Source organism: Rana temporaria, chromosome 9 (genome assembly GCF_905171775.1).
Source record: "Rana temporaria chromosome 9, aRanTem1.1, whole genome shotgun sequence".
Taxonomy (NCBI): Eukaryota; Metazoa; Chordata; class Amphibia; order Anura; family Ranidae; genus Rana; species Rana temporaria.
Genome location: NC_053497.1, coordinates 25077751 through 25105581, shown reverse-complemented (window position 1 = coordinate 25105581; position 27831 = coordinate 25077751). Strand labels below are relative to the sequence as shown.

The 27831-nt window shown below is 45.2% G+C and overlaps 1 protein-coding gene across 1 annotated transcript; it reads left to right on the top strand.

The window, feature by feature from the left end:
• The first annotated feature begins 65 nt into the window (after positions 1-65).
• LOC120913206 (caveolin-3-like) lies at positions 66-27770 on the top strand. The gene is made up of 2 exons (XM_040322990.1): positions 66-270; positions 26631-27770. The coding sequence occupies exons 1-2, from the start codon at positions 151-153 to the stop codon at positions 26970-26972; spliced, it is 462 nt and encodes a 153-aa protein (XP_040178924.1). The 5' UTR covers positions 66-150; the 3' UTR covers positions 26973-27770.
• Positions 27771-27831: the final 61 nt, after the last annotated feature.

Genomic DNA, 27831 nt, shown 5'->3' with positions numbered 1-27831 from the left:
CACTGAGGCACTTAGTCAGGGATGGGTTAAGGTGGGAGAGGGTGGAGGAGATACTTATATTACCAGCTCCCTGGTCAGCCTGACACAGGGACACAAGCTGCAGGACGGTGATAGAGGGAGAAGAGGGTGAGGTTGCCCAGCGCTTACAATATGGCCCAAATCCAGCAACCCGAGCCTGCCAAGGAAAACAAGACCTATGCAGAGCCCCTCACCAAAGAGATCGATCTCGTACAGAGGGACCCCAAGAAAATCAACCAAGACGTGGTACAGGTGAGATATAGGGCATGACTTCTTTTTTTTATTTGGAGGTCGGTATTTGTGCCATCACATCTTTTTAAATTAAAATGACAATATATCAACTTTGTTGTGTTACTTTGGTTGCTTCTAAAAAATAAAAATAAATTGCTCTTTAAGGAAGAAATCTACTGTACATGAATTTATTCTCAAACTGTAGCAGTTTAAGATACGCCATATTTAAATCATGTTTGCACCTTTGCAGCCATATTGGAATAACACCTACTTTATATAAAAAATATTTTTTTCTTCAAATATAAATTACTAAAATGTGCAGTATAAAAACAGAAAAAAACAACACAGAAAAAAAATTTATATGTATGTGTGTACATTTATATATATATATATATATTTATTTTATATCTATATCTATATTTATTTATTCTATATTTATTTATTCTATATCTATATCTCTATCTATCTATCTATCTATCTATCTATCTATCTATTTATTTATTCTATATCTATCTATTTATTTATTTATTCTATATCTATCTATCTATTTATTTATTCTATATCTATCTATCTATTTATTTATTCTATATCTATCTATCTATCTATCTATATTTTTTTTTTATATATTTTTTTTAAAATCTTAATTTTTCTGCATTCTTTTTTTATACTACACATAATATTGTGTATGATTTGCTTTATATAGTAATTTACCAGCTAGGTTAGACGGGAGCGCCTTACCACCTTTAGCTATTTTGTATTACCTACTTTATATTTGTTACATGTTCATAGAATAACTTAAAAAAAAATAACTTAAAAAAAAATTAAATGCTGCTTACCTGTTTACTTGCATTCTCCTTGCTGAAAAATCCTTTTTAGCAAAAATCCCCCCAAAAAATCACCTTTTATGTGTAACATAAAAGATAGAACAAAGTTACATAAATAGTCAAGCTGAAAAAGCACACAAGTCAAATCTAATTTGAGCAGTTAAAAAAAAAAAAAAAAAAAGGAAGAAAAAAAAGAAATAAAAACCTCCAAAATACAAAAGCCTATGTTTCAAGTTCATTCAGAGGAAAGAAAAAGTTCTCCAACCGGGAGAAAAAAAAAAATCTGTTTTGATCCCCTAACGATAGTCCCTGAATCAATAATCTCTGGCGTTATTACTTATAAATGTTAATAGCCAGTTCTAATATGCATTGTTTAAGAAGGTCTGGGAAGTAATTTTATCATAATTACCTTGTCTGTACTGTGCTGGAAGATCTCATTATCAGTTCTAGACCAGATGTGCACGCTGTTTGTCATAAGGGTTAAAGATCCCAAGGCTTGGGTGGTTCACTGTAGGGTAATGCACTTTAAAACAATAAAAAGTGTCCACTTTGCCCCCTATCTTCACATTGCCATCCATTCTTAGCTGCTCTAATGCCGCGTACACACGGTCGTTTTTCGGCATGAATTTTTTTTTGTTTTTCAGCATGTCCAAAAAACAATGTTTTTCCAACTTCATCATTAAAAACGACATTGCCCACACACATCATCGTTTTTGAAAAATGATGAACAAAGCGCGGTGACGTACGACGGCACTCTGAAGGGGAAGTTCTATTCGCCTTTGGGCTGCTTTTAGCCGATTCCTTGTTAGTAAAAGACGATTCGCGCTTTTTTGTCTGTTACAGCGTGATGAATGTGCTTACTCCATTATGAATGGTAGTTTTACCAGAACAAGCGCTCCTATCTCATAACTCGCTTCTGAGCATGCGCGGGTTTAAAACGTCGTTTTAGCCCACATTTTAAAAAACGACGTTAAAAAATGCAGCATGTTCAGAAGCCGAAAAACGATGTGAAGCAAAGAAAGAGGAGCTACTAAAACCTGGTACAAATAGATACTGTAAACATTTTAATTAGAATTGCATAGAAAGTTGACCAACACCTTTTAACAGGTATTGCTGATGATAGAAGAGTATAAAGTAAGCTATTCACTTGGAAAATTCAAATATGTTTAACAGCCTGGTGAAAAACCTTTGAATTTACCGGTTCGTATTTTTAGCTGTCCCCATTTTTTTTCGGTATTTTCACCTGTATTTGTAGTTGTAATGGTCACAGACTATTACACTCTTTATCAGTTCATGTATTGGCTCCTGCATGCTCCTAATTTTATATTTTATTGCCTGCTACATACCACCACACCCTAAATTTATAGGATGCCTTCCAGTTTGATTATGTCATTGTGAGAATAAAATATTGATTAATATTGATTATAGGTTTGTGTTACCAACAATAAAATGAAAATCCCTTGCCTTCTGTGTAGTGTTTACCACCTGTATAGAGATCACAGTTCAATGGGCAAAAAAGATTTTATTCCAACTAGTAAATGTCTGTCCGTGCATGAATGGGATTATTTGGGGAGAGGGTGTAAGGTGTTGAGGGTTGGAAGACAAGAGCTGGAGATGTCGGAGGGATGTATCAGAAGTGGGGTTGATTGGCATACCCAAGAAATATATTGGAGAAGGGGGAAAGGGTGGTGAGGAGTCGGACACTGGAGGCATGTATAATAAGTGGAGAGGACACTGGAGGCATGCATGGGAGATATTGTAAACTAGTACTGGATGTGTTGGGGACAGATCGAAGGTCGGAGTAGGAAGTCAGGGAAAAAACATTGGTGAGATGTACGGAAAGGTGTCTTCACAGTTAAGCCCTGTACACACGATCAGATATCTGATGGATTCTAATCCGATGGATTTTTTCGTCGGATATTCGATGAAGCGGACTTTCATCAGTCTTGCCTACATACACACCATTAGTCAAAAATCCGACCGTGTCCAAACGCGGTGACGTAAAACACTACGACGTGCTGAGAAAAATTAAGTTCAATGCTAACAAGCATGCGTCGACTTGATTCTGAGAATGCGTGGATTTTTGACCGATGCACTTCCCCACAGACGATCGTTTTTTTCTATCGTTTTTTTATCCATAGGAGAAATTTAAAACGCGTTCTATTTTTTTTCACCGATGGAAAAAAAAACGATGGGGCCCACACACGATCGGTTTGTCCAATGAAAACAGTCCACCGGTCTGTTTTCATCGGACAAACCAATCGTGTGTACAGGGCTTAAGAGCTGTGAAAATGTGGAATAGACTCCCTACAGAGGTGGTTCTGGTCAGCTCAGTAGATTGCTTTAAGAAAGGCCTAGATACTTTCCTAAATGTACAGAATATAACTGGTAAGAGCCGGTTCACACTGGGGCGACTCGTCAGGCGGCTCAGCCACCTGACGAGTCACGTCCCATTCAATGCAATGGAACTGTTCTAATAGGAGCGACGCAAGTCGCTCCGACTTAGTAAAAGGTTCCTGCACGACTTCGGGGGCGGCTTGGGGCGACCTGCATTGACTTCTATACAGAAGTCGTTTTGCTGGTCGCCCCTGAAGTCGTCCTCAGGACGACTTGCAGAGTCGCCCCCGAAGTCGTGCCGCGGGAGTGTGAACCGGCTCAAAAGTTGATCCAGGGAAAATGTGATTGCCTCTCGGGGGATCAGGAAGGAATTTTTTCCCCCTGCTGAAGCAGATTAGATCATGCTTTGCTGTTTTTTTTGCCTTCATCTGGATCAACTGTGGGTATAGAATTGGGTATATGGGATTGTATTTTTTTTTTTTTTTTATGCTTGAACTAGATGGACTTTTTTCAACCTGACTAACTATGTATCAGAGGTTGGGAAGATTGGGACTACAAGAGACATATAATGGAGAAGAAGGAGGGAACCAGAAAGGGCACAGGAATGTTCTAGGTCTAGAGGAGACCAAGGAAGGTTGCGGTATATATTGGTGTAGGGGTAAGATCAAGGTGAGAATTCTGGAGGAATATATTGGAGGTGAAGAGAACTGAGGATACTGAGACAACATTGGACAAGGTGACAGGGAACAGTGGAAGGGAACACCTGAAGGGGATCAGCAAAGTATGACACATTTTCCAGAGGGTAGAAGGGAACACTGGAGGCGTATTGCACAGATGGAGGAAACTGGTGACATTGGAGGCTTGTTTTCTCCTCAGAAAGGATCTGCTCATAAGGGGACCGGAGGATGTCAGTTACGAGGAATGACTATAAGTATTAAACCTAATCTGCCTCGAGAAGAGATGCTTTAGGCTGCTTTCACACTGAGGCGCTTTGCAGGCGCTATTGTGCTAAAAATAGCGCCTGCAATGCGCCCGGAAAAAGCTGCTCCTTTCTATCCAGTGTGAAAGCCTGAGGGCTTTCACACTGGAGCGTTGCGCTGGCAGGACGCTAAAAAAAAGTCCTGCCAGCCGCATCTTTGAGGCGCGGTAGGAGCGGTAAAAATACCACTCCTAAAGCGCCCTTGCTCATTGAAAACAATAGGGTAGCGCTTCCAACCCGCCTCAAAGAGGCATTTTTGCAGGCGGTTTTAACCCTTTTTCGGTCGCTAGCGGGGGATAAAACTGCAACACTAGTAGCCGAAAATCACGGCAAACAAAACGGTAAAACGCCGCTATAGTCGTGCGGCGGTTCTTATGTGGTGTGACAGGAAGTCAGGTAAATCTGTGGGTGTTGTCACAGACGGGACATACATTCCTGCCTTGTTTAGACAATACACCAATTGCTATTAGGCGTCGGCTGAAAAGTAGCCAGAAATGGTCTAAGGGCGTTGGAAGACTTCAGCTGTTCAGAATGAGGCAATTAAGGCCTCTATAAATAATCCAGAGGATTACCACTGCTTTGCTGCATCCTGAGGCTTTGTGAGTAAGGAGAAACAGTGTACTGAAAGTCTTCTGGGGAGGTGAGGAGAGGATTGATTTTTCTGGGTGATAAAAATCAAAAGACTATTGTTTTTCTGCTGTATGATCAGCAGTGTCTACCCAGCAGTAGGCTGTGCTAGACTCCCTAGATAGGTTCCTGTGTGGTGAAGGTAGACGCCCCAAGTGGCCAGGGTTTATTTTATGTTTGATTTTGTTTATGCTGTTTGGATGCTTGCACTTGTTTCCAGCAAGATGGAAGAATAAACCGAAATCTTTGTTTTCAACCGTCTTCGACTGCCTGTCTGTATAAATTCAGTGTGTAGTGAACCCATCCAGGGGGTCACACACCCCGCTACCGAGCTAACCCCTTACAGTGGTTAAACAGTTTCATTTCCGGCATGTGCCAGAAATGTAACACTCCCACCGGTTGTACTCAACTAAACTGTCAAATCATCCAATGGCTGAAGTCATAACTGATCACATGTGCAGCCTCATGGCAGTTGTAGATAAAACAGAGGCAAAGTTGGCAGCTTCTTTGGCGGAAAACGATAGGGGGGTTTACTTACACTTTAACTACACCCATTCGATTTTAGATGACCAAAATTAGTTTTAGTAGACTAAAATGTACTGGAGATTTAGTTGACTAAATACGACTAAAACTAAAACAATTGCAGAAGTTTTAAAAGGGTCTAAAATGAAAATGCCATTTTAGTCAAAAGACTTATGCCGCGTACACGCGATCGGACATTCCGACAACAAAACCGTCGATTTTTTTTCCGACACAATTTTGGCGCAAACTTGTCTTGCATACACACGGTCACACAAATGTTGCTGGAAATTTCCGAACGTCAAGAACGCGGTCACGTACAACACTACGACGAGACGAGAAAAGTTCAATAGGCAGTGTGGCTCTTCTGCTTGATTCCGAGCATGCGTGGATTTTTGCGCATCGGAATTGCAGACACGCGATCAGAATTTCCGACAAGAACTTTTGTTGTTGGAAAAATTGAGAACCAGCTCTCAAACATTTGTTGTTGGAAATTCCGACAGCAAATGTCCGATGCAGCATACACGCGGTCAGAATATCTGACCAAAAGCTCACATCGAACATTTGTTGTCGGAAATTCCGATCGTGTGTACGCGGCATTAGACTAAAACTAAATCGAAATTTGCTGCCAAAATTAACATTGATTTCCAACAATATACATTTTCTAAAAACACTTTTTTCTGTCTTCTGGATTTTTGGATGTTTTATTAATTTTCCTGTTCCGTGCCAGTTTTTTACACTCCCTTATCATTTGCAGTGTCTAAAAGTGGTTCTAAAGGCATTCCATGCATTAAGGTAAACAAAAAAAAAACACCCTTCTATCACCAGTCCACAACTCCACGATAGACACCCATAAACACTTACCTCTCTCGGTTCAGCTTGTGCAGCAACGCTGCTCTTTTTCTGCATTCACAGACGTATCTGAGACCAGAGGGAGCCATAGGTGCTCAGTCAAAGGAGGTTAGTGGATGGGGGAATTGGGCTTAACTGAGCCACGCTGTGTGTGTCTATGGACGCACAGAACCCAGCTCAGGAACGTGGGTGAGGGGGGGGGGGGGCGAAGCCCCGCTCATCTCCCCCTCCTCTCCGCGGTGCCGGCATTGTCACTGTGGGCACCTGGCACCTGGCACCCGGCGGATCGGACAGGTTTCCAGCGGACAAATGTTTCTTAGCATGCTAAGACACATGTCCGCTGGAAGCCTGTCCGTCAGACATGTTCGGTCGTCTGTACAGACTCACCGGACATGTTCGCTCGGCCGAAAGCCCTCGCATGCGTCGAAGTGATTCGACGCATGCGTGGAAGCATTGACCTTCCAGGGCCGCGCACGTCGCTGCGTCATCGTTGCGGCAACGGCGCAGCACGTCACCGCGTATCCTGTCCGGGCGGATTTCTGTTTGATGGTGTGTACAACCATCAAACAGAAATCTCCGAGCGGACATGTCCGCTGAAAACGGTCCGGCGGACCGTTTTCAGCGGACTGTCCGCTCGTCTGTACGGGGCCTTAGTGTCACTAAGAGGTGAGTATGCACTTGGGTGAGGTTCTAACTCAGACTAGATGGTCTTCTTGGTGCAGATATATCTTATAGTAGTAGTAGTTAGTCTTATGTAGACTTGAATGCGGTCATACTCCTACAAGAAATTAGAAATACATTTCTATCCATGTCTATGTATAGCAACTGTATAGTTGTGGCCTTAAAGATTTCTGTACAAATGATGTAAACAGTGGAGAAGGCTGCCACTGTCAGAGTGGTAAGTATGCACTTTCTTTAATGGTGTTCTAGCTCTGGCCTCCGTGTTGCAGATATCTTCTCTAGAACTGTAGCTCTTGAATTCAAGTCTACAATTAACTACTGTGCAGGTGTGGCCTGGAAGGTTTCTGCAGGAAGGATGTAAACAATGGAGGAGGTTGCAACTGTCATGGAGAGATTAGTATGTATGTGGTTGAGGATCTATGTTAGACTAAGTAGCCATTTTGGTGCAGATATCTTCTCTGGCACTGCGTAGTAGTTAGTCCCTATAGACTTGAATGGAGTGAGATTTAGTGAGAAGGGTGATAACTGATTGATTTCATTTAGAAAAAAAAAAAGTGCAGCTGGGAATGGGAGGGTGGATGATGCAGGATGTGTGCCAACGAGGTCAGCTGGTCAACTCCTTCCTGTGTCATGACCCTTGTCTGATCAGGAAGAAGACATTACTAATGGAAACATCTGGAAACATGGATTAGGTCAAGAAAATTAAGTGACCATAGATTTAATGGAAAGCTTTGATATTTTTGCAAAAAAAGTACATGAATGCTCTATTGGTGCATAGGGGAGCTGAAATTTAGAAGGAAACAAAAAAGTGTACAAAAAGGTGAACTTACCCTTGAAGGAGGAGAGGTAAATATGCACCTGGGTGGGGTTGTTGCTCAGACTCAGTGGCCTCCTTAGTGCAGATATCTTCTCTGGTACTCACCCCCTGAGCAGTTAGTTTCTAGAGATTTGAAGGGGCTCAAACTCCTTCAAGACGTTAGCAGTATGGCCCTATTCAAGTCTATGGGTAGCCACTGTGGCCGCAACAGAGGCTGCTGCTGTTTTGGAGAGATAGGTATGTATTCAGGGCTGATGCAAAGATTCTTGACACCCTAGGCCAGGGGTGCCCAACTTTTTGAAGAGCAAGGGCCACTTAAGCGACTTGGTAACCAGTCGCGGGCCACAATGAGTGGAGCGGGTGGATGGCAGCCCAATTAGGCTCTAAAGAGCCCACTCTATTCTCTGCACAACAAACTCGCAGGTAATATAAGTTCATGGCTCAGTGCAGGTAACCCACAAGAGCACTTCTCTGCACTTGCGGATCAGTTGGGCCACTGGTTGGGCACCCCTGCCTTAGGTGAAACCTCATTTTTCCACCCCCCTTGGCTCCACACCCTGCCCATGTGTACCCCACCTTTTTAATGAAGTGCCCATCAAATGCAGCCTCACCAGCGCCCATCAATAAATGTTTGCTTGCTTCCATTCATTCGGGAGTCAGAACATAGTCACAGTCCTCTGCCGCCGATACGCCTCTGACACTATGTGCGAACAGAGCAGCAGCTGCCTGCTGCAGAGAGAAGTGAGTAGGAATACCTGTGGCTGGGCACCCTAGGCAGCTGCCTAGTTTGCCTAGTGGTAGCACCGGCGGCGGCCCTGTATGTACTTGGGTGATGTTCCAGCTCAGGCCTCCTCAGTGCAGATATCTTCTCTGGCACCGCCCCAGCCTATAGTCGGTAGGTGTATCCTGGATGATTTCTGCATGAAGGATGGAGGGGGCTTCTGCTGTCACAAAAATGTAAATATCCACCTGGATGGGGTTCTAGCTCAGACTAGGATTGAGGTCTGGGTGGGTGGGCTATGGGGGGTTTCAGTCAGGGCCGTCTTTAATATTGATTGGACCCTGGGAATTTCTTTTTCTTGGGGGGGGGGGGGGGCCCATGGAATTTCGCTCTCCACGTGCTCTGAGACATACAATAAATATCAGCTAGATCAGTTTACTGTATCAGATCAGGCAGCGATTGCGATTGGTTGCCAGAGGTTACATCATATCATTACCACTTACTGACTGGTTGCTAGAGGTTACAGCACACATTATGGCTCACGGATTAGTTGCTAGAGGTTACAGCACATGATTTCTACTTGTTGATTGGTTGCTAGAGATTACTGTACGCTAATACTGCTCACTGATTGGCTGCTAGAGGTTACAGCACACCATCTCCTTACTGCAGAAGGGCATGATGTACATATGAATGCCGCCTTTTATTTACATATCAAAGCCACCGGCAGCCGCTATTTACATATCAATGCTTCCTCTACGCATATGCATATGAATGACTGTTATTTACATGTAAACACAGGGGGCTGGATTCAGATACAATGGTGTATCTATCCGCCCGGCGTAACGTATCTCAGATACGTTACGCCACCGTAATTTAGGGCGCAAGTTCTGTATTTAGAAACAACTTTCGCCCTTAGTTATGGCGGCGTAACGTATTTGGTCCGGCATAAGCCCGCCTAATTCAAATTTGGATGATGTGGGCGTGTTTTATGTATATTAACTGTGAACCTGCGTATTTGACGTTTTTTTACGAATGGCGCATGCGTCCGCCGCTAATCGTCATTGCTTTCGACGTGAACGTATATTACATCCAGCTCTATTCGCGAAAGACTTATGCAAACGACGTAAAATTTTCAAATTTCGACGCGGGAACGTCGGCCATACTTAACATTGGTGCGCCGCATATACGCCTCATATAGCAGGGGTAACTTTACGCCGGGAAAAGCCTAACGTAAACGGCGTAAATTTACTGCGTCGCCCGGGCGTACGTTCGTGAATTTGCGTATCTAGCTGATTTACATATTCTAGGCGTGAATCGGCGTACACACCCCTAGTGGCCAGCGTAAATATGCAGTTAAGATCCGACGGCGTAAGAGACTTACGCCGGTCGGATCTGACAGAAATCTATGCGTAACTGATTCTATGAATTAGGCGCATAGATACGACGGCGTATCTGGAGAAACGCCGTCGTATCTCCGTTGTGAATCTACCCCAGGGTCTGCAGGTGAGTCATCTGTACACAACAATAGGGTAGAGCTGGGCAGCATTAGTAGCAGTACTTTACACTGAGATATCAGGACACGGCACAGAACTAAGGGCCAAATCCTCAAAAGAGATACGACGGCGTATCTACTGATATGCCGTCGTATCCCTGTTTCTATCTTTGGAACTGATCCACAGAATCAGTTTTCCATAGTTAGGCAGAAGATCCGACATGTGTAAGGGAATTACACTGTCGGATCTTAGGATGCAGTACCGCATCCGCCGCTGGGGGCATTTTGTGTCGAAATGCCGCCTCGGGTATGCAAATTAGCACTTACGGAGATCCACAAAGCTTTTCAGCTTCGTTTTTTCTCCGTAAGTTTTAGTTTGCAAACGCAAAATTAGGGCTGCTTTTACAAAGTGTAAAGTTAGTACACCATGTAAAAGCAGACCCTTCTGTCCAGCGACGCGATTTTTTTTTTGTTTTGAAATTTTTTTTTTTTCGCCGTATCTTTTTTTTTTTCCCGACGCAACTTTATTGACCCGTCGCAATCCACAAAGCTCGGCGTAACGTAATTTCGCGCTATGCACGTCGGGAAAATGACGTCACGAGCATGCGCAGTACGGCCGGCGCGGGAGCGCGCCTCATTTAAATGGGAATCGACCCCATTTGAAGAGGAACGCCTTGCGCCGGCGGAATTTAAGTTACACCGCTGCAAATTCCCAGGTAAGTGCTTTGTGGATCGGGCACTAACTTGGGAAATTTGCGGCGGTGTAACTTAAATGGAAAAAGTTAAGTTACGCCGCCTGGCTGAGGATTTGGCCCTAAAACTTCAAGGGACAAGGGAATTTAAACTGGGATAGTTGGCAAGTATGAGACCGCTGCTTCGGGCCCCACAACAATGATAGGGCCCAGGGCAACTACCCCTTTTGCCCTGCCCTAAAGATGGCCCTGGTTTCAGTAAAAGTCAAGTTGTTCCTTCTTTTTAATTGTATTTATATAGAGCAGTCTGAAGTTTCATAAAAAAAAAAAAATATAGAGGAGTGCAAGCTACTGTTCCCAACCATTTTGGGCCAAAAGATTTCAGGAGAGTGATAATGCCCAAGTGGGCGTTGGCTGTGCTCAGGAAAGAATCTCCTCTCAGGATCAGAAACATATTAAAATATAGTTACCTATCATGTGCTCCTATAAAAACGAGACCTATATATCTTTTACATGCAATTAACAATTGTGTTCGACTGTTGACTTGTATGTCTGCTGGTGTTTTAATTGTGGAAAGGGTTTCTTGTGGATGGTTAAATACGGTGACACAGAGTCATGCCCATCAAGTAACAGCTACCAATCTTCACTTGGAAATTAGGAGGAGACCTGGGTAAATTTAACACGGCAGAGAATGCTTCAGTTCCAGACAGGCTGCTGGTGGGGGCCGCTGTCACATGAGCCAGAAAAGACCGGACAGCTGGAGCTTCAACCCACATCCACCTCCGCACAGAGACAAATATACAGAGGGAATTCATGGAATCCTAATAAATGCTAGCAGCAGTGCTCCTTGTAAGTACAGCATTACCTTCGTAACATAGAAGGGGGCAGATCCACATAGATCTGCACCCACGCAGCGTATCTGAGATACGCTACGCCGCTGTAACTTACCCGACTTTGGTTTGAATCCATAAAGAATTTGCGCCGTAAGTTACGGCGGCGTAGTGCATCTCTCGCGGCGTAACGGTGTGTAATTCAAATCGGGGAGTAGGGGGCATGTTTCATTTAAATGAAGCGCGTCCCCGCGCCAAACGAACTGCGCATGCGCCGTCCCTAAATTTCCCGCCGTGCATTGCGCTAAATGACGTCGCAAGGACGTCATTGTTTTGACGTGGACGTAAATAACGTCCAGCCCGATTCACGGACGACTTACGCAAACGAAATAAAAAAAATCTAATTCGACGCGGGAACGACGGCCATACTTAACAATGCGTATGCCACCAAATAGCAGCTTTAACTATACGCCGAAAAAAGCCGAACCGAAACGACGTAAAAAAAATACGACGGCCGCTCGTACGTTCGTGGATCGTCGGAAACAGCTTATTTGCATACTCGACGCGGATTAGGACGGGAACGCCACCCAGCGGTCGCCGAAGAATTGCAACTAAGATCCGAAGGCGTACGAAGCCGTACGCCTGTCGGATCAAACCCAGATGCCGTCGTATCTTGGTTTGAGGATTCAAACCAAAGATACGACACGGGAAATTTGAAAGTACGCCGGCGTATCACTAGATACGCCGGCGTACTTCCTTTGTGGATCTGCCCCAAGGTGTTTACTTATCATTACTTCCATCCTAGATGTAAAAAACAAGGGGATCTATCTATAGCAGGTCGAAGAAGAAATTAGAAGATATGGAGTTTGTAGGCCCACGCATATATTTAGTAAAAAATTTAAGTTTGTATACAATGGTTTTAACTTTATCCAATTAAAAACACATTAACCACCTCAGCCCCGGACCATTTTGCTGGTCAATGACCGGGCCACTTTTTGAGATTGGGCACTGCGTCACTTTAACTGACAATTGCGTCGTCGTGCGACGTGGCTCCCAAACATATTTGACGTCTTTTTTTCCCCCACAAATAGAGCTTTTTTTTGGTGGTATTTGATAATCTCTGCGGTTTTTATTTTTTGCGCTATAAACAAAAATAAAGCGACAATTTTGAAAAAAAAAAAAAGAATAGTTTTTACGTTTTGCTATAATAATTATCGCAATAAGCGTTTATTGATTGGTTTGCGCAAAAGTTATAGTGTCTACAAAATAGTGGATAGTTTTATGGCATTTTTCTTAATATTTTTGTTTACTAGTAATGGCGGTGATCTGCGATTTTTTTTATTGGTACTGCGACCTTATGGCGGACACATCGGACACTTGACACATTTTTGGGACCATTGGCATTTTTAATAGCGATCAGTGCTATAAAAATGCATTGATTACTGTAAAAATGTCACTGGCAGGGAAGGGGTTGAGGAAGGGGTTAATTATGTTCCCTAGGTGTGTTCTAACTGAAGGGGGGGTGGGACCGACTAGGGGAAATGACAGATCGCTGTTCATACATTGTATGAACAAACGATCCGTCATTTCTCCCCCTGAAAGAACCGGGAGCTGTGTGTTTACACACAGCTCCCGGTTCTCGCTCTGTCAAGATCGATCGTGGGTGCCCAGCAATGATCGCGCCCGCCGGGCACTCGCATCAGCACCAGGTGCAAGCAGGGGGCGCGTGCCTCCGGCGGCGCCGCGCGCCCCTAGTGGCCGCAAAGCAAAATCACGTTATATTACATGATTTTGCGCAGCCGAGCCGACCTGCCGTCGTAAAACTACAGTGGATGGTCGGCAAGCAGTGAAAAACCATAAAGTTGAGTGACCTCAAGGACTCTCATAACACCTCTAATACATATACCACATGTAACGAGCGCAAACATTTGAAGCACGTAAAATGATATAAATCCATTGAGACATATTTCGGAGGTCGCTCAGAGAAAAATCACTCTACATGTTGCGAGCATTGATGCACTTCTTCAGGAGCTTGTGTATATAGTCGAAAAGTTTATTTAAAAAAATAACAAAATGTAGAGATTATGAAGAAACACGGGTCAAGAAGATTGTCCCAAAAGTTTTAAAATAAAAATCATAGGCTCATGGCAGGTATGCAATCAAAGCCATGTATGGCTGATAAATATCACAACCGGGAGGGTGATGGACACACAATTGTAGATTGTTATCTACACCGGCAGAGTAAGTGAACTGACGTCACTGGGCCGGATTCAGAAAGAAGATACGACGGCATATCTCCTGATACGCCGTCGTATCTCTGAGTCCGGCCGTCGTATCTATGCGCCTGATTCATAGAATCAGGTTACGCATAGATATGCCTAAGATCCGACAGGTGTAAGTGACTTACACCGTCGGATCTTAGGCTGCAATTCCAGGCCGGCCGCTAGGTGGCGCTTCCATATCTTTTACGCGTCGAATATGCTAATGAGCATTTACGCCGATTCAGAAATGAACGACCGCCCGGTGCTTTTTTTTTACGTCGTTTGCGTTCGGCTTTTTCCAGCGGAAAGTTGCCCCTGCTATATGCGCCGTATCCTATGTTAAGTATTGCCGTCGTTCCCGCGCCGAGTTTTGAATTTTTTATGTTGTTTGCGTAAGTCGTTCGCGAATACGGCCGGACGTAATTTACGTTAACGTCTAAACCAATGACGTCCTTGCAACGTCATTTGGACCAATGCACGATGGGAAAATTTGAGGACGGCGCATGCGCTGTTCGATCGGCGCAGGGACGCGCCTGATTTAAATAGTACACTCCCCCTAGCCACGAAATTTGAATTCCGCCGGGAGATTTACGATACGCCGCCGCAAGTTTTGAGGCAAGTGCTTTCTGAATTAAGCACTCGCCTCAAAAACTTGCGGCGGCGGATCGTAAATCAGATAGGTTACGCGGATCTAAAGACCTGCTAACCTATCTGAATCCGGCCCACTATTTATTGTTGTAACAGTAACCAGCGATGTCCAATGGTAGAAAGGAGAGTGTTTGACCAAAACAGCCAATATAGACAAGGCTATGGTAAATGGTAGAGAACAAACAACTTCCGTGTGTGATCGATTAAAGAGGAGTTCCACCCAAAAATTGAACTTCCGCTTATCCCACTCCTCACCCCCTTACATGCCACATTTGGCATGTAATTTTTTTTGGGGGGGGGGAGTGGGGGCTTCAGGAGAAGGGGACTTCCTGTCCAACTTCCTCTTTCCGCCGAGGGGCTGCAAAGGCGATTAAGCTTAATCGCCTTTTGGCAGCCCCTCCCTGTAGGCGATCGCCTAGGACACGTCAGGTCCTAGGCGATCGCCTGTCCAATCAAACAGCGCAGCGCCGGGCCGCGTGCGCATGCGCAGTGGGTGCCCGGCCGTGAAGCCGAAAGCTGTCACGGCCGGGTGCCCACAGTGACAATGAAGACGCCGGCCGGGGAGGGGGGGGGAGAGGAGCGGCCAGCGCGTCACTGGAACGCTGGAGCAGGTAAGTGTCTGTTTATTAAAAGTCAGCAGCTACACTTTTTGTAGCTGCTGACTTTTAATAAACATAAATATTGGCTGGAACTCTCCTTTAAGGTATAGTAGCCTGTAGATAACAATCTACAATTGTGTGTCCATCACCCTCCTGGTTGTGATATTTATCAGCCATACATGGCTCTGATTCAGGGGTCAAGTCCTGGGGAAAAAAGTGTGGGAACTCCCACCCAAGATCCACTCCCCCACCAAAAAAAAATAAAAAATGATACGCTCATATGCATAATTACTAAACTGCATGTTTTTTTTTTCTTCGATCCACTGTACCTTAGTAATCCTTTATGTTACTGGCCGCTTCCTGTATATGGATTCATCGGGTAGTGTGCGGGTATTCCGTCACTTCCTCGATGCCGCAATGTCTCCTGGGAGCTTTTGTCATTGTTCCCAGGAGACATTGCGGAGGTCTGCCGCGAGTTATCGCGGGATTTAGAAAGAAGTAAGTTCTTTCTAAATCCCGCGATAGCAGACCTCTGCAATGTCTCCTGGGAACAATGACAAAAGCTCCCAGAAGACATTGCGGCATCGAGGAAGTGACGGAATACCCGCACACTACCCAATGAATCCATATACAGGAAGCGGCCAGTAACATAAAGGATTACTAAGGTTTGCCTGCCCCTGACAGTGACTCGAACTGGGCATCGCCGCTTAGTGAAGGATTGGCTCGGGTGGCTCAGCTGCTCTAGTCCTGCAAAGGGAACTGAGTTCCTGCTGTGAAAAAAGTGCAGGAACTCCGTTCCCACACGTTCCCACATGACTTAAGCCCTGCTTTGATTGCATGCCTGCACTGAGCCTATGATTTTTATTTTGAAACAACCTTCTTGACCTGTCTTTATTCATAATCTCTCCATTTTTTTTTTTTTTTACTTTTCAACTGTATACACAAAATATAAAACAAATAGTATAACAATAAAACAGTCCAATTACAGAATCACTCGGATACCGTTTTATTGTTATACTATTTGTTTTATATTTTTTGTAATATTTGAAATAGCTGCTTAGTACTATTCACATATTTTGTTAAGATTTTGTTAAGATTGTACACACCGCTCCTAAAGCGCCCCTGCCCATTGAAATCAATGGGCAGCGCTGCCGAACCGCCGGCAAAGCGCCACTGTAGTGGCGCTTTGCGGACACTTTTAAAAGCACCCTGCTAGCGGCTGAAAAGCGCTGCAAAAACAACGGTAAAGCGCCGCGTTTTACTGCCGATGCCCGGTCGCTTTCAGTGTGAAAGCTCTCTAAAGAGCACCTTGTTCAGTAAGAGTTGTATAAGAAGTCATGAAATAAATACATTCAGTTCTAATATGTTTCTGCTGTTCTTTATATTTTATTGTGTAGCTTGCCCCCATATTGTCTGGTTCAGGGCTCAAAATTTCAAGTCTTGAGCTACTAGCCAGGCCTTAGGAGTTACTCGCCACCAGCTGCCCCACCTAACCCCTACTCTGCCCCATCCTGATTCTGCCCCTAAACACACCCTCAGAAATATCTCATGAAATTACACTGCTAAATGTTTTATGCAAAACTAAGTTACAAAAATAAATATTAACAACAACTTTATCAGTGCCCAGGAAAGCAGCCTATCAGTGCCTCCTCACCAGTGCCTATCAGTGCAGCCTGATTAGTGTCCATCAATGCAACCTCACCAGTGCCCATCAGCTAAGCCTCATCAGACAGGAAAATGTGGTTGGTTAGCAGGCTGGTTAGTAAGTTAAGAAAGGAATTTCTCTGGTTTTGTTTTTCCTCCCCCAGTACACCTCTACCTCCAATGCCTCCCCCAGTCCTCCAATGTGTGCCCCCTCCCCTAGCTACCTCTAATTCCTCTTCCCAGCATATCTCTGCCTCCTTACGCCCTCCTCCCCAGCACACCTGTGCCTTTAACGACCCTCCCACCCCCCAGCAGGGTTGCCAACTTTCAGTAAATTTACAAACAGTTTGTAAAATCCATAATTGTTGCGTCTGTCCAGGAATGTCCGTTACAGACATGCAGCCTACATGTCCGTAATAGACATTCAAGGACAGATGCAAAAAGTACAGATTTTACAAACTATTCGTAAATTTGAAAGTTTCCAACCCTGCCCCCCAACACACCTGTGCTTCTAACGACCCCCCAATCACCCCTTTCCAGCACACCTATGCCTCTAATCCCCCCCCCCCCCCAATCCAGCACGTCTTTGCTTTCAATTCCCCCCCCCCCCCCAATCCATCATACATATGCCTCCAGATCTGTCCCCTCCCCATCATGCCTAAACCTCCAATTCCCCCCCCCCCCCCCACTTTATCATACGTAAGCCTCCAATTCCAACCCCCTCCACTAATCTGTTATACCAATGTCTCCAGTTGCACCCCTCCCCCCCAATCTATCATACTGTATGATAGATTTAGAGATGGGATGGAATTGCAGGCATTGGTATAACAGATTGGGGAGGGGGTGGAATTGGAGGCTTAGGTATGATTTAGACCTATGCCATCAATTCCAACCCCGCCAAAAACATTATACATATGCCTTCTATTAACTCTAACCCCAAGCTTCCATTCACAGCACACTGTTATGTTTATTATTTACCATTCTCCTGCACGGGCGTCAAGCATGATACTCACTGAGGGCGGACCGAGGACTTCCCTGCAGAGATATGCACCGCCCCACTCCTTAGCTGTGCGACAGAAGGGAGGTGGAGTGGGCGGTCCCGGGCAACTGTTTTTATCCCATTGCAAGCCCACAAAGTGAGCCTAATCTGGGCGGGGATGTGCGGCAGGAGGGAGGTGGAGTGGGCGGTCCCTGGCGGCTGTTTTACTCCTATTGCAATAGCCGCGCTGCGAGCCTGTGCATGGCGGGGGGGCACTGGCTATGCATTCCCGGGACACCACAGCCCTGTCCACACTCGCAACCCTCATTTTTTCACTCGCCAAATGCGAGCAGGCGAATGAAAATTTTGAGGGCTGGTCTGGTTATTCGATCTCACTTCTTACAAGAATGTCACAAAAACAATTGTTTTATATTTTGCCTTTTGTGGATTCCAACCTCTCCACACCCCAAACCTGGATATGATGAGCCACTCAATATTCAATCAGAGGTTAGGTAATCCCTGCAACAAGTGTATATCATCCAACGGCTCAGTCAATCAAAGGATCCTAATTCAATATAGAGATATATATTGCCCGCCGATGACATGAATAAAGGGTAAACATGTCTTGCATCTCTGCAAAATGCATAGAAATACCTCCCATATGTGGAGGGAACAGAAATGATAAGTATCTGGGTCTCCCGAGGAACCCAAAGTCCTGCTCATCAGTGTAACCTGGGAATAGCTCTGTAATAACCACCAGCCAGTTTATTTTAACCACTTGCTGACCGCCGCGCGACTATGTACGTCAACACAATGGCACGGGCAGGCAGATTGGCGTACAGCTATGTCCCTTTAAATCTGCCGCCCAGGGGGCCGCGGACGCTTGCCTGCCGCGTTCCTCGCAAATACGGCCACGGGTCCCAGGAACTCGATGTTCCCGGGAGTCCAACGATTGCGGTCAGCAAGGGCATGTCACTAATGACCGTTTCCCGTGATCAGGAACGGTCATCAGTGACGTGTCACATGTAGCCACGGCCCCAACAGTAAGAATCACTCCCTAGGGAACACTTAACCCCTGCAGCACCACCTAGTGGTTAACCCCTTAACTGCCAGTGTAATTTTTACAGTAATCAGTGCATTTTTTTGGCACTGATCACTGTAAAAATGCCAATGGTCCCAAAATGGTGTTAAAAGTGTCCGATGTGTCCGCCATAATGTCGCAGTCACGATAAAAATCTCCGATCGCCGCTATAACTAAATTTTTTTTAATAAAAATGCCATAAAACAGTCTCCTATTTTGTAGAAGCTATAACTTTTGCGCAAACCAATCAATAAACGCTTATTGCAAAGAAGAATGTAGAATATATATCGGCCTAAACTGTGGAAAAATAATATTTATTATATCAATTTTTATTATTATATTTTTTGTTTTTTTGTTTATAGCGCAAAAAATAAAAATCACAGAGGTGATCAAATACCACCAAAAGAAAGCTCTATTTTTGTGACGTCAATTTTGTTTGGGAGCCACGTCGCACTGGTCAGTTAAAACGACGCAGTGCCGAATCGCAAAAAGTGGCCTGGTCTTTGGCCACCAAAATGGACCGACCACAGCCAAACAAAACGACAGCTTACTTCAGCCAAAGTAAATAAACAGTCCAAATCCTGATATTGGTAACAAACAGCAGGCTCACCGTTAGTCTTGGGCCCCATACAGGGGTTAGGCTCCTCCAAATTAAGGGTGCAAGGCAGGCCACACGGCGGGGGTTAGCAGCCCATGTCTCAGTTTGTATGTGAGCTCACACTGGCTGCACAGCTTATGAGCCTCTCTCTCTTCCCTGACACAGGTGCCCATTTCCCTTCCGATTTTAAAGCTTCCCTCACCTGGGACTTAACCCCTTTGGGACCAAAGTCCTGGAAGTCAGGGTTTGAAGGCTCCGCCCTCCCAAGTCTCTTTGCGCCTTCAAAATCCTGGGTCCCCATAAATATCATGTATCCTCTGATATAGCTGGGTTTCCTTTCATGTATGTTGGTGGCTGACTGGACATTTTTTTCTTTGGTCTCCCCTTAGCTTGGACGCACCAGACAGTTTTGAGCATGGGTGTGGGGTTATGCTCTATGGCAGTGGTCATAAACCCTGTCCTCAGGGCCCACTAACAGGCCAGGTTTTATGTATTACCTTGGGGGAGATACAGACTAGAATACTGCAATCACTGAGCAGCAAATAATATCACCTGTGAGTTATCTTGCAAACCTGGCCTGTTAGTGGGCCCTGAGGACAGGGTTGATGACCACTGCTCTAAGGAATGAAGCCCCGTGCTCCCAAGCTGACATATATGTATTCATTGGGGTAGATTCAGGTAGCAATTACGCCTGCGTATCCATAGATACGCAGCATAATTGCTAAGTAGCGCCGGCGTATCGACTTTCTGTATTCAGAAAGCTTGATACGCCGACTGCAGCCTAAGATATGCGTGGCATAAGGCTCTTATGCCGTCGTATCGTAGGCTGCATTCTTACGATGGCCGCTAGGTGGCGTTCCCGTAGTGGTCAGAGTAGAGTATGCAAATTGCACACTCACGCCGATTCACAAATGTACGCGCGCCCGGCGTTCGAGTTTTACGTCGTTTGCGTTCGTCGATTTCTGCGTAAGGCTGCTCCTGCTATTAGGAGGCGCAGCCAATGGTAAGTATACACATCGTTCCCGCGTCGCGATTTTCGAAATTAACGTCGTTTGCGTAAGTGAATCGTGAATGGCGCTGGACGCCATTTACGTTCACGTCGAAGCAAATGACGTCCTTGCGACGTCATTTACCGCAATGCACGTCGGGAAATTTTCCCGATGGAGCATGCGCAGTACGTTCGGCGCGGGAACGTGCCTAATTTAAATGATCCACGCCCCCTAAGGGATCATTTAAATTACGCGCGCTTACGCCGGCCACTTTTACGAAACGCCCCCGCAAATTACGGAGCAAATGCTTCGTGAATGAAACATAGCTCAAGTAATTTACGGAGGCGTAGCGTAAAAATGGTACGCTGCGCATCCGTAGTAGTGCGCGCCCCTACCTGAATCTACCCCATTATGTTTATGCCATGTGTGCATGTGTGTATATATATATACCGTATTTTCCGGGGTATAAGACGACTTTTTGGATGCAAATAAATGCATCCAAAGTCGGGGGTCGTCTTATACGCCGATGACAGTCTCCATCTGCTGCGAGTGTCCATGATTTAAAAGCCGCACCTTCTCCTCAGACTGTCCTGTGATAGGCGGAACACAAATTTTCCCAGCAGCGCCTCTGTTCTGTGTTCCTCCTATCACGGATTCCTTCTCATCCTCGGACGAGAGGACGTCCGTGATAGGCAGAACACTGAACAGAGGCCCTGCTGGGAAAATTTGTGTTCCGCCTATCACAGGACAGTCTGAGGAGAAGGCGCGGCTTTTAAATCATGGACGCCCGCAGCCTGACGGAGACTGTCATCGGCCTGGAAGCCAGAATCTGCAAAACGTGAGTGATGGCACAGTGGGGGAAAGTGATGGCACAGTGGGGGGAAAGTGATGGCACAGTGGGGGGAAAGTGATGGCACAGTGGGGGCAAGTGATGACACAGTGGGGGCAAGTGATGGCACAGTGGGGGGCAAGTGATGGCACAGTGGGGGGCAAGTGATGGCACAGTGGGGGCAAGTGATGGCACAGTGGGGGCAAGTGATGGCACAGTGGGGGCAAGTGATGGCACAGTGGGGGGCATGTAATGTAATGGCACAGTGAGATTTGAAAAAAGCCTGTTTCTGTCAGCGGTTGTTCCTATCAGTGGTTGTTCCGGCTACCCCTCAGCTTCCAGAAAGAGTATTAGGAAGGGGGTAGTCTTATATGGCGAGTATATCCCAAAACCAACATTTTTCCTGGAAAATTAGGGAGTGGTCTTATACGCCCAGTCGTGTTATACGCCGGCAAATACAGTATATATATATATATATATATATATGAGAAAATACTTTTTTACTTGGTTCATACTATTGTTACATATAAAGTTTAATAACCACTCTACCTCCGCAAGTCAATTGCCTCATTTAAAGTCCCATTCCTTTATTACGTGCTCATAGAATGAAGCCCTGAGGAAGCGGCCATTGCGCCGGGAAATGTTGGCAATCTCCATACAACACCCATTTGACATTATGCTGCGACAAGTTTTTATTTGATACCATTTGATGTTCTGTGGCACGTGGTAAATGTATAGATATAGGGGACTCTTTGTTAGTCCACTCTATGTATTTGGATATGCATCTTCTATGTATATTTTAATAAAGTTTGTCTTTTCGAATTTATGTGTATGCTACATCATCAGGGATTCACCACTTAAATCCCCCTTCTTTACATTCTCTACTGTTTCCTTGCATAAATATTGTGCTGCTGATTTGATTCTCCCAGCCCACTACTGTATCTTCAAAAACCCTCCAGAAAGACAGGGGGAAACAGTCAACCCCGCAGCCAAGGAAGCAGAGAACAGACCGAAATAATCACATGCAGCTCCACTTATTACTGTGAGCCATTAACTAAATTTAATTAACCAAGCACCTATCTAAGTGGGTGCTACACAAAGTAATCACTGAATATCACCCATGCAGAGTGACCAACCTCCTGTTCATGATGCAGCAAGGCAGCTGCTTAGCAAGGGGTCCCGGAAGCAAGTGGGATATCACTGGAGTAGTAGTGTCTCTTTTAGCGATATTCAGCTTTCACGGGGATCCCAAAGATATGGTATATGCATAGTGAAATCGATCCAAGCTGCAAAAATGTTTGGTGATAGTCACACCTAAATATGCCACATTCCTAAGACTAATGGAAAAAGGATGAACCCCTGGGGTGGGAGACTTTTTAGGCACATAGAATGTATAATTTCCATAAAAATATTAATTTTACATGATTAAAATCATATCACAAATGAAACCACATGTGATTGTATATGTACACTTCCAGTATTTTGTCAGAGTTGTACTGTCAATGAACGTCCTCAATCCAACTTGTTTCCGGGTTTGTATTTTTCTCCTTCATCAGGGATAAGAGAGGAATCCGACATAAACATTCCAGTAATGTATAGATGTACATTCCATGATAATTTTAAAAGCAAAATATGGTCTCTGGGAATCCTTGCTCACCTTGCTCATGGTAGGTTTAAGTTTTCCTGATTACTAGGTATACACTCATAAGGTATGATGCTGCACACTACCATCATCCATTTCATAGGATCTACATCTCTTATGAGTGTATACCGAGATCCCCTCAGCCCTCTATCTTAGGCTGTAGGCCTCCAATCACAGGGCCCTATTTGTCTGACCTCAGTGGTCCTGAATCCACACCATCTATGGGTTAGGTCTCTCCTGAGGCCTCCCCGTAGCTTTATGTTATGATCTAAGTTTTAGGCCCCGTACACACGACCGAGGAACTCGACGTGCCAAACACATCGAGTTCCTCGTCGAGTTCTGTGTGGAAGCCGCCGAGGAGCTCGGCGGGCCGACTTTCCTCATTGAACAACGAGGAAAGAGAGAACATGTTCTCTTTTCGGTCCGACGAGTTCCTCGACGGGTTCCTCGCTGAAAAGTGTACACACGACCGAGTTTCTCGGCAGAATCCAGCTCCGACCGAGTTTCTGGCTGAATTCTGCCGAGAAACTCGGTCGTGTGTACGGGGCCTCAGACATCAGTATTTCATAAACCTACTACGAGCAAGGTGATCAAGGATTCCCCAAGACCATGTTTTGCTTTTAAAATTGTCATGGAATGTACATCTATACATTACTGCAATGTTTATGTAGGATTCCTCCTATGCCCGATGAAGGAGAAAAATACAAACTATGAAACGCGTTGGATTGAGGACATTGATTGATAGTATAACTCTGTATACCGTATTTATCGGCGTATACCGTGCACTTTTTTCCCCTTAACCACTTAAGGACCGCCTCCTGCACATATACGTCGGCTGGGCACAAGCACGTATATATACGTCCTGTACTTGTACCCAGCCGTGGGTCGCGGGCGCGCGCCCGCGGCGCGCTCCCGCGACCCGGTCCGAAGCTCCGGGACCGCGGGTCCCGCGGACCCGATCGCCGCTCGAGTGCGGCGATCGGTCCCCGGAGCTGAAGAACGGGGAGAGCCGTGTGTAAACACGGCTTCCCCGTGCTTCACTGTGGCGGCGTATCGATCGCGTCATCCCCTTTATAGGGGAGACACGATCGATGACGTCACACCTACAGCCACACCTCCCTACAGTTGTAAACACTCACACAGTGAACCCCAACTCCTTCAGCGCCCCCTGTGGTTAACTCCCAAACTGCAACTGTCATTTTCACAATAAAGAATGCAATTTAAATGCATTTTTTGCTGTGAAAATGACAATGGTCCCAAAAATGTGTCAAAATTGTCCGAAGTGTCCGCCATAATGTCGCAGTCATGAAAAAAAATCGCTGATCGCCGCCATTAGTAGTAAAAAAATAAAAAAAATAAAAAATGCAATAAAACTATCCCCTATTTTGTAAACGCTATAAATTTTGCGCAAACCAACCGATAAACGATTATTGCGATTTTTTTTACCAAAAATAGGTAGAAGAATACGTATCGGCCTAAACTGAGGGAAAAAAAATGTATATGTTTTTGGGAGATATTTATTATAGCAAAAAGTAAAAAATATTGCATTTTTTCAAAATTGTCGCTCTGTTTTTGTTTATAGCGCAAAAACTAAAAACCGCATATGTGATCAAATACCACCAAAAGAAAGCTCTATTTGTGGGCGAAAAAGGACGCCAATTTTGTTTGGGAGCCACGTCGCACGACCGCGCAATTGTCTGTTAAAGCGACGCCGTCCCAAACTGTAAAAACACCTTGGGTCTTTAGCCAGCATATTGGTCCGGGGCTTAAGTGGTTAAAATAAGGGGAAAATCGTGGGTGTGCGATATACGCCGATACCCGTGCTGTGTTTGAACCTTGCCGCCGACATATACCGAGCGCAGTACACTCGGCCAGGCTCGGCTCCCTTGCGGTCACGCCCTGTGCCGCCTCCTATGCGAGAGGAGCCGAGCGTGCCCGAGTGTACTGCGCTCGGTATATGTCGGCAGCGGCGTTCAAACACAGCGCGGGAAGCAGGGATCGGCTCAGAAACAGTGCGGGAGAAGCAGGGAGGACACCACCGAGGCCGCCGATGGACATTGAAACTGTAAGTATTTTATTTTTTCCTCAAATTTCCCTTCTAGGTTGGGGGTGCGCACTTTACCCCGATAAATACGGTATGTACACTTCCAGTCAATTCTGTGTGGTTTAATTTGTGAAACAATTTTATTCATGTTTTTTTCAATAAATTTATATTTTTAGGAAAATTATACATTTTATATGCCTAAAAAGTCCCACCCCAGGGGTTCATCTTTTTTCCATTGATCCAAGTTGAACCACTAACTTTTAACTATGTATAAAATATCTATAACCGGAATTCTTCTTTTTAAAAAACACACAGCTTGGTAAGGTCTGCAGCAATATAAGATTTTTTTTTCTTTTTAGGGTTTCTTAACATTTTAAGTGTCAGGGGTTGCATTAGAATGATATAGGGCCATATTCTCAGTAGAGTTACGACGGAGTATCTCAGGAAACTCCGTCGTATCTCTCTTTTTTGACCCGCGTATCTATGCAAGTGATTCCTAGAATCATTTTCGCATAGATACGCTGAAGATCCGACATGTGTAAGTCACTTACACTGTCGGATCTTAAATGTAATTCGCCGCCGGCCGCTAGGTGGCGTTTACGTTCAGGTCTCATTTGTTTATGCAAATGAGCCTGATACGCCGATTCCCGAACGAAATTGCGGCGCGTAACCGTCGCTTACGTCGTTTGCGTAAGGTTACCCCTGCTATATGAGGGGTAACCTTACGCCAGTCCCACGTATGCCATGTTAAGTATGGCGTCTGGTCCGCGTCGTCTTTTCTCGTCGTGTACATCGTTTTCCTAAGTTGTTCTTGAATACGACTTTACGCCAATGACGCACACGTCGGAGTCATTGACGTTTTCCGCCGAGAACTGGAGCATGCGCACTGGGCTATTTTTAGCCCGGCGCATGCGCAGTTCGATCAAAACGGGGGCGCGCTTAATTTAAATATAAGCCGCCCCCTTTGAAATACGCGGGGATACGCCGGGCCTTTTACACTACGCCTCCGCAAACTACGGAGCAAGTGCTTGAGGAATACGGCACTTGCTCCAGTAAGTTGCGGCGGCGTAGTGTAAATAGCTTACGCGAGGCCGCCGCAGATTATTGGAGAATCTGGCCCACAATCTCTATAGCAGTAGTTGGCTATAGTATAGGGTGACCAGACATCCCCGGTTTCCTGGGACAGTCTCCGGATTGAGGACCAAGTCTGTCCCCGGTTTGGATTTGAACAGGGGCTGGGGCAATTTCAAAGACAAAGCAAGTCCGTGCAGAATAAAAAAAAAAACTGAATTACACACCCCTGCTGCTCCTACTAGCTTATATCCATTATCTGTGCCCCTTTATGATAATTATGTGCTGGTCGGAGCTGAGGGAATATTTTTTAGGGTGCATGCCCATACAGCTCCACTCGCATGTTCTTCTGCCTTGGCTCAAGTCCCAGCCAGCCGCCTGCCTGCTTATCTCCGTCCCTGGCGGAGTGATCTTTCTCCGCTCCCCACCCAGTAGTAGCCGGGGGCCGTAGAGTGAGACTTGACAAACTGTGAGGCGGGCGGCGACGGGCAGAGAGTCGCTGATTGCCGCCATTACTAGTAAAAAAATAATTTAATTTTAAAAATCTGGTCACCTTACTATAGTTATTAATGCCAGTCTGTGTAATTCTGTTGCACAATAATCTGAAATACTTCTTCCTTTTCAGGTGGACTTTGAAGATGTCTTTGCTGAACCGGACAGCATTCACAGCTTCGATGGAGTGTGGAAAGCCAGCAGCACTACCTTCACAGTCACCAAATATTGGTGTTACCGGGTCCTCTCGGCCATCTTGGGTCTTCCGCTGGCCCTCATCTGGGGATTCCTCTTTGCTTGCCTGTCCTTCTGCCACATATGGGCTGTAGTCCCCTGCGTCAAGAGTTACCTGATGGAAGTCCAGTGCCTGGGCCAGTTCTACGCGGCGTGCGTCCGTACCTTCTGCGATCCAATCTTCGAAGCCATGGGGAAGGCGCTGAGCGGAATCCGCGTGGCGCTCAGAAAGGAAGTTTAAAAACTTACGGCCTAAATGAAACTTTATGTCTACTAACAAAGCCAAGTGGATGTCAATTCAAATGCACCAGAGGGATCCACAAACAACTGCATTGGGGGTCCCTCTGGAAAATGAACTTTTGAGCATTTGGGGAGGAGGCGGGGGTCATTTTTCTTTTTTACTTTTTATGCAACAAATGAAGAATTCAAAGCCAGAGAAGGTATAAATACCGCATTTAATTATTATTTCTCTGTATGCACAAAGGCTGTGTTTTGGTGAGAACTGGAGTAGAGTATAGGATACAAGATCTATGTCACATGATATTGTGGATGAATGGCCGCTGAGGTCCGATCGATACCGTTTTTCTTTTTTTTTTTTTTATATGTACATTGTATTAGGCTCAACATTTCCTCTCTATTGACATCATCACAGTAACCAAATCCTTAGAAGGAATAACAGATAATTAATAGATCGTGGTTACACACAGACAAGGGTTACACGAACAGGGTACGGCAAACCAGACCAGGGGATCATGGGTAAATCAGGAGCGTGGGCAACCCCTGATTCTTTGTTAAAATGATTGGCAGGTAAAAAATAGACGCAACAATTCTGCGGGAAGAGAGGATGCAAGATAGCGATCATACAGCGAAAAAGGCAATTTACAAGCAGGATTCAAGCAAAGTCACAAGAGGCGGGACTAAATAAAGTGCGGGGTCCAAACTATCCATAGTACCATCCATGTGAGATTAGGTTGCCCGATTGTCCCTGATTATGTCATTCCTGTAGCAATGGGCTAAAATAAAAATGATCTGTCTCCTTCATGTGTGTCATTGTGCTGGAAATATAGGAGTGATCCTAGTTGGAGTGTGACATTTGTATA

Excerpts from the sequence above, each read along its gene's own strand:
- LOC120913206 (XM_040322990.1), top strand. The coding sequence starts at position 151 with ATGGCCCAAATCCAGCAACCCGAGCCTGCCAAGGAAAACAAGACCTAT. Across the intron at positions 271-26,630 it reads TCAACCAAGACGTGGTACAG|GTGGACTTTGAAGATGTCTT; the intron begins GTGAGATATAGG and ends CTTCCTTTTCAG.